The sequence below is a fragment of the Chaetura pelagica genome, unplaced genomic scaffold (genome assembly GCF_000747805.2).
Source record: "Chaetura pelagica isolate M959 unplaced genomic scaffold, ChaPel_1.0 scaffold1277, whole genome shotgun sequence".
Taxonomy (NCBI): domain Eukaryota; kingdom Metazoa; phylum Chordata; class Aves; order Apodiformes; family Apodidae; genus Chaetura; species Chaetura pelagica.
Window position 1 is genome coordinate 58,373 of NW_009953841.1, and position 6,839 is coordinate 65,211.

The window sequence follows — 6,839 nt, forward strand, 5'->3', positions numbered from 1 at the left end:
CCGCGCTCCCCGCTCCCCCCCCTGCCACTGCCCCCCCTGCTACCGCCTCCTCATTCAGCCATGCCCCAGCCCTCCCCAAAAAGCCTGGCTGGGACCCCCCCCCCATGGCACTGCTGCCCCATTTGACACTTTTTCTCTTGCTCCTGCTGGGCCTGGGTTGGTGTGGGGTTGCCACTGGGCCCAACCCAGACCAGGACTCTGCGTGCAAAACCCAGGTCCAGCTCCTCCCTCAGCACTGTGAGCATCTGCCAGAGCTGGGGGGAAACGTGGGGGTGCCAGAGGCTGCATCTGGTTCTTACCACCCTGTATCCCAGCAGGGGCCAGTCTCTCATGGGCTCCACATCCCTATATCCCAGCAAGAACCAGTCCCCCATGGGCTCCACATCCCTATATCCCAGCAGGAACCAGCTACCTGTAAACTCAACACCCAAGTGTGGGGACCAATGCCCATCAGGCACAACATCCTGCATTCTAGTGGGGACCAGTTGGCCCAGCATCCCAGACACCAGTCCCTCACTGGCCCAGCACCCTAGCAGGGACCAGTCCCCTGAGGGCCCTGGCTGTCCTTCAGGAGCTCAGTGATGTCTGTGCCGCCAGCTTGCGGCCCCCACCTGCCCAGCCTGGCCCTGCAACCCCCCGTGTCCTGTCCCACACTGTCCCCCCACCCCCCACTCAACCTCTGACGTTGCTTCTACAGGGCACGCTCTTGAGAAAACATGGCAAGGGGACAGAGAAGGTAAATAGCTGTGGGCTCCATGTCTGTCATCACCCCGTGGCCACACTCGTGGCCCCACACCCGTCTGCTCTGGAGGTCCAGGCTTGTCCATGCTTCCTCTGTCGTGCTGTCTGGACGTGGTGTGTTGTGCTGTTGAGGTGTGTGTGTTGTGCTGTTGAGGTGTGTGTGCCGTGTTGTCCAGGACCTGCTGCCTCAGGGCAGGATGGAGGTGCTGACCTGTTCTGTGTCACCCAGGGTAGGGAGTGGGTGTCGTGTCATGTTAAGCCCCTGTGGGTGGGTTTGTGTTGCTCATGTCTGGGCAGGCATGGGGGATGCTGCCCCATGGCACTCAGCACCCCTTCATCCCCCTGGGACCACGTGTGGATGAGGTGCCCAAGCGTGGGAGACATCAGGCACAAACCTGTCCCTCTGCTGGGGGCTCAGGAACAGAGGACCCCCAGGATGCTGGGCCATGCTGGAGGTGTGTGGGGCACACTGGGGGCCATGGGGCTGCTGAGATCCCCTGGACCTCTGAGCCTGCTTCTCCCTGATGCTCAAGGGGGCTTATCAAGGCTCACTGAACCACAAAACACACCAGAGGTCTTTCTCCACGCATACGGGCTGTCCCTTTGTCTGGGAGCTCTGCCCTGCTGGGCTGGGGCCTGGCACAGCCCTCCAGGCTGCTGGCTCCCAAAACCTGGCTCTTGGGAAGAGCTGTGCTGACATCCATCAGGGTAATGCCTGGAGCCCCCCCAGCTCCTCCCGCCTCTTGCAGGGGCCCCCTGGGGGCTGCCCCACTTTGCTGGGTGAGCTACTGTCCCCTGCCCACTGTGGCTTCCCCAGCCCCACACAGGGAGGGAGCAGAGCTGCTCCTGAGCACGGGGGAGACCTGGCACACCCAGCACTGGGGCACCAGTAAGTGTGTGGGGCTGAGCCTTTGCAGGTGTGAACTGGTGCCAGACCAGTGGCACCAGCAGAGAACTGGGCACAGCCAGAGAAGAGCACAGGGCCAGAGCCTGCACGGCTGGGGGGATGTGGGGGGCCTGGACCCACGGCTGGGGCCACCAGTAACTGTCCCTTGCTGTTCTCTTCCAGAGCAGGGTGAAGCTGCCCAGTCACACTGAAGTAAGAACATGGCTCTTCTGCTCCCCACTTGGCTCTGGTCCCTCCTTTTGCTTCCTCCCCATCCCTTGTCCCATGTGCTGCAGGGTGTGTGGGGCCCAGCCCAGGACAGTGTCCCTTCACGCTCTGTTTGAGTGACACCAGTGTCCCCAGCTCCCAGGCTGTTCACCAGCTGGGGGAGATGGGGAAGGGAAGGATGAATGGGACAGAACCTGGGGGAAGGAGGGACACAAAGGGTTAAGGGGAAATGGGGGCAAAATGAGGGCATGGGGGGTCAGACCTCTGCAGAATGTAATGGCTAGTGGGACAGATACTGGGATTTCTCATTGTTGGGAAGGACTGGAGCTACTGGTACCAGAAGAGGGAAGGAAGTGGGAATTGCTGGCTCTGCCCCACTGGGCCCCAGTTTAGCCAGTTGCACATTGCACACTGGAGTGCTTGAGGAGGGGAACTTGTGCTCAGCCCAGGGAGCGAGTGCCAGCGCAGGGAGCTGAGCAGGATCTGCCCGTGCCATGGGGCTGTGGCCCTGGCCAGGGGGTTGGCAAGGCACAGGGCAGCTGAAGCTCGCCAGGGGCTCCCATCCCTGGTGTTTCCTGGGATGCAGAGGGTCTGGGAACTTCTCTGAGACTGGGCAGGGGTCTGGGTGGCAGGGGGGACTTTTGGCTTGGCTGCCAGCACCTGGGGGTGCAGGGGGACCATGCTGCATCCTCCCTGTCCCTGCTGTCCCCCTGCAACGCTCTCTGCTCCCTCCTGATGCCATACAAGTTGTCCATGAGGTGCCAGGGATGTCCTGTGCAGGGCTCTGTGGATGCAGAATCAGGTTCTTGGACACCACAGGGAGCAGGATGGGACCCTTGGGCCAAGATGTTCGTGCTGAGCACGGTGTGAGGTCCCTGACACCGGGGTTATGTCCTGCCCCGGGGTCCCCAAGACCCCAACGGCACATTGTGCTGGAAACTCTGGGGCTGGGATGGGGGCTGTACCAGTCCCATCACCAGACCTGACATGGCTGGTGGCCTCTGGGGCTCTCCAAGGAGCACCTGTGGCCCCCCCTGGAGCCTGGGGGGCCCGCAGAGCCCCAGGAGCTGCAGCGAGCTCCTGGCACCCCATGCCCATCCTGGCCACTCACCGGGGCTGTTCCTGTCTCTTTGCTCTCTGCAGGGCACGCAGATGATTTTCAATGCAGCCAAGGAGCTGGGGCAGCTCTCCAAGCTGAAGGTGAGGCCTTGGGGATGGGTGGGACAGCAGGCACCCTGAGCTCCCCTCTGCCCGGGCGGGTGGCTCTTTGCAGGCTGGCACTGGTGCAAGGACCCCACAGGTGCTTGTTCACTCGCCTGGCAGGGCTGGGGGGAGCAGCACCCTGGTCCCGGGCTGAGGGTGGGATTTGTGCCCTGCAGGACCACATGGTGAGGGAGGAAGCCAAGAGCCTGACCCCAAAGCAGTGTGCTGTGGTGGAGCTGGCGCTGGACACCATCAAGGTGAGGGCACTCTGCGGAGTGCAGGGGTGCCCCTGAGGTCTCCCCCAAGGCACAGATCTGGGGGGGGACCAGGGGGGCTCCAGCAGAGCTGCTGAGGACCCTGCTGTTGTCTCATCCCTCCAGCAATACTTCCACGCTGGCGGGGTGGGGCTGAAGAAGACATTCCTGGAGAAGAGCCCTGACCTGCAGTCGCTGCGCTATGCCCTGTCCCTCTACACCCAGGCCACCGACCTCCTCATCAAAACCTTTGTGCAGACCCAGGCTTCACAGGGTAGGACACGCTGTCCTGGCCCCCAACCCGGGACCCCTCTCCCCACGCATGGGCTTGGCTGCCCTGCAGCCAGGGCCCCATCCTGCCTCTGTCCCAGTGGGGTTGGGGGTCCCAGCCAGGCTGGTGGAGAGGTGGGATGAAGAGGTGGGGAGGGAAGGGCTTTTCCTCCCAGGTGAAGAAGGGCCATGCATGCCCAGAGGAACAGTGTGTCCCCAGTGCCAGGGCATAGCTGGGCTGGTGCAGAAATAGGGTCCGTAGGTGGGGAAGGTCACCCTCTGTCAGCGTGGTGTCACAGTGTTTGTCCCCTCTGGATGGCCCCTGTCACCCAGCACTGGTACTGCTGGTCCAGCACTGCCCTGAAGCTCCTGGTCTCAGCTGACAGGTGCCAGCCTGGCCAGGGCTCAGCCCTCTCACCAGACCAGATGGATCCAGGTGCCAGGGCCTGTCCTGGGCACTCTGGGTGCCCCACATGCCCCGTGGCTTGTGGTCTGTCCAGGGGGCTGGGTCCCAGAGCCACGCAGGGCAGGGTGCTGGGCACCCCCTGAGCCAGGACTGCTCCTTGGCTCTAAACACTGACCTTTGTTTTGTCCCTTGGCTGCTCAAGGAGGGGACAGAGACGCTTGTTGGCAGCCACGGGCCATCATGAAGTGTCCCAGCCTTGTCTGCATCCTCGGGGAGGGGGACGTGCGTTTAGTGTCTGTGCATCTCCTGCAAGGGACGTCTGTCCTGTCTGTGCCTCCTGTGCCAGCCATGTTGGGGGCGTGGGGTTGGGTCTGGTGGGTGCAAGCACCCCTGGGTGCAGTCCAGCCCCGGGACCCCTGGGCTCAGAGCTGGGGGGTGCCCAGTGCTCCCGTGTCACTGCAGTGTTGTCCGGATGCTCGGCCGTCCGTCCGTCTGCCAGATCTGATCTCTCTTTCTCTCTCTTTGTTTTCTCCTCCCTCTTTCACTGTTCCCATCCCCCACGCACGTCGTGTCCTTCCTCCTCTCTTCCTCTGCTCTGTGCCATGTCTCTGTCTCTTTCTCTCTCCTTCCCACTAGTTCATGGTGGGAAAGGCATTAGGTTTACCCTTAGTGAAGAAATTTATCCAGAGAAGGGTATGTGTGCTGCTCACCCGCCCTGCACCCGCCTGCCATCGCCAGCCTGGGCTAGTAACAGTCCCAGCACTGTGGACTGGGTTGGCCACAAACCCCGTCCCACCAGCACCGGCCCTGGGGACCCCCAGAGTGGGCAGAGCTGGAGCCCCCACCCACGCTCGTGCTCCCAGGGCTGCTTTGGGCTGAATCTGGAGGAACCGTGCTCAGCTGTGCTGACACCCCCTGCCCCGGGGAGGAGATGTGCCCATGGGGATAGGGGTGCTCACCTTTGCTTGCAAGCTCTGGGCACCCCCATTGTTCCCAATGCTGCTGCCTGGGGTGGGCACCTGCCACGACCTCCCTGCAAGCTGGGCAGCTGTCCCCCTGGGTGTCCATGTCCCCTTCCCTCCACCCTGCTGCCAGAAGGACCATTACTAGCCTTGCACCCGGCCTGAGGCATGAGCCCAGCTCCACGGGCCCCGCTTGGCCTCCATCCCACCCTGCCAAGGGGCCGGGGCTGCCCCCCATGCTTGGCCTCCCACACCCAGACGCCCCCTCCTCGCCCACCATCGCCTCCATGTCGGCTCAGCATGCGGCGCTGCCCGGGTGGAGGGTGCCTGGGGGACCAGGGGCCGGGGTGGGCCAGGGGATGAAGGTGGATGGAGAGGAGAGTCTGCCACCACCAGCCCCCTCCCCAGCCTGGCACCCTCCTGCTGGGGGACATGCAGTTGCACATGGGGATGTGTCCTTCGCACTGTTATTTCCACCCTGGGAACTTCCCACTGATCTTCTTGGCCTCGTCTGACCCACGGGGCCTGTTCCCCTGCCTTGCACCCTCCATTCACCCACGGGTGCATGTGTGGCTCCTTGGGGGAGAGGGTGGGCTGGGCTGTTGGTCGCAGGTCACCCGAGTTCCCCAGGTTTGGGAACCACCACAAGGTCCTTGAGATGAAGGGGACAGAAGAGGGGGCAGGTCAGCCCCAAGGCCCTGACAGGACCACGGCTGCCCTGTGGGACAAGGGCCAGGTTGGATCCCTCCTGCCCAGAGCTGTCCCCATTCCCAGAGCCTTGCACAGAGCACAGACACCCACCCTGTGCCCATAGTAGGGGTGCCACTGTCACCTGATCCATCCCACCCAGGCACTTCAGCCCATGCCAGGGCAAGTGGGCTTCACTGGGCCCTACTGATATGGCATGACAGCCAGCTTGGTGCTGAGGATGTCCTGCCATGCCCCAGCCCAGCCTGGTGCCAGCCCCAGCTGTCCTTGACCCATGCTGCTGTCCCCAGAACTCTGGCAGAGGCCACATTAGGCCTGCCCACCCCCTCCTGCCCCATGGCAAGTGACCTGCCTCCTCCAGTGGGGTTGGTGGTGGGCAGGGGACATCAGGGATCCAGGGGGAATGGGCACTCATGTCTCCTCCCTTTGCCATGTAGGCTCTGGTGTGGATGACCCTGTTGGGGAGGTGTCCATCCATGTGGAGCTCCTCACCCACCCCAGCTCTGGCGAACACAAAGTCACTGTCAAAGGTGGGTTCTGCTGGCTGGGGTGCCAGGGTCTGGCAGCTGGCAGGACCCCATGAGCCTCATGTGTTCCCTCTCTGCAGTGGTTGCTGCAAACGACCTCAAGTGGCAGACCTCGGGCATCTTCCGGCCCTTCATCGAGGTCAACATCATTGGGCCCCACCTCAGTGACAAGAAGAGGAAATTTGCCACCAAATCCAAGAACAACAGTTGGGCCCCCAAGTACAATGAGACCTTCCAGTTGTGAGTGGCATTGCAGGGCTGGGGATGTGGGGCTGGGGGATGTGTCCCTGGGTCTGCCAGCGGGTTTGCTGATCTCCCAGGGGACGGTTCAGGTGTTTTGTCATTGGTAAAAGCAGAGATTGGGGTAAAGTGAGGAAAAGAAAAGGCTTTTTGCAGGGCAGGTGGGGAGGCAGGGGGGCTGGGGGTGTGACCCCCTGTGCCAACGCTGCCCGTCCTTTGTCCCCCCACAGCTCCCTGGGGACAGAGACGGGCCCAGAGTGCTACGAGCTCCAGGTGTGTGTCAAGGATTACTGCTTCGCGCGGGAGGACCGGACCGTGGGCATCGCTGTCCTGCAGCTGCGGGACATCGCGCAGCGCCCGGGCTGTGCCTGCTGGCTGGCCCCGGGCCGCCGCGGGCGCACGGGAGACCACGGC

At 63.0% G+C, this 6,839-nt stretch overlaps 1 protein-coding gene across 1 annotated transcript in view; it reads left to right on the forward strand.

Annotated features, from left to right (window-relative positions):
- The window catches only part of UNC13A (unc-13 homolog A (C. elegans)), a gene marked incomplete at its 5' end in the record, with an annotated part of 39,692 nt that overhangs the window by 29,423 nt on the left and 3,430 nt on the right, over positions 1-6,839 (forward strand). The window contains 9 exons of the mRNA XM_010001318.1: positions 698-736; positions 1,811-1,840; positions 2,999-3,055; positions 3,235-3,315; positions 3,439-3,586; positions 4,625-4,681; positions 6,096-6,188; positions 6,266-6,425; positions 6,656-6,837. Of these exons, the coding sequence (XP_009999620.1) occupies positions 698-736; positions 1,811-1,840; positions 2,999-3,055; positions 3,235-3,315; positions 3,439-3,586; positions 4,625-4,681; positions 6,096-6,188; positions 6,266-6,425; positions 6,656-6,837 (847 nt within the window). The remainder of the gene's footprint in view (positions 1-697; positions 737-1,810; positions 1,841-2,998; positions 3,056-3,234; positions 3,316-3,438; positions 3,587-4,624; positions 4,682-6,095; positions 6,189-6,265; positions 6,426-6,655; positions 6,838-6,839) is intronic.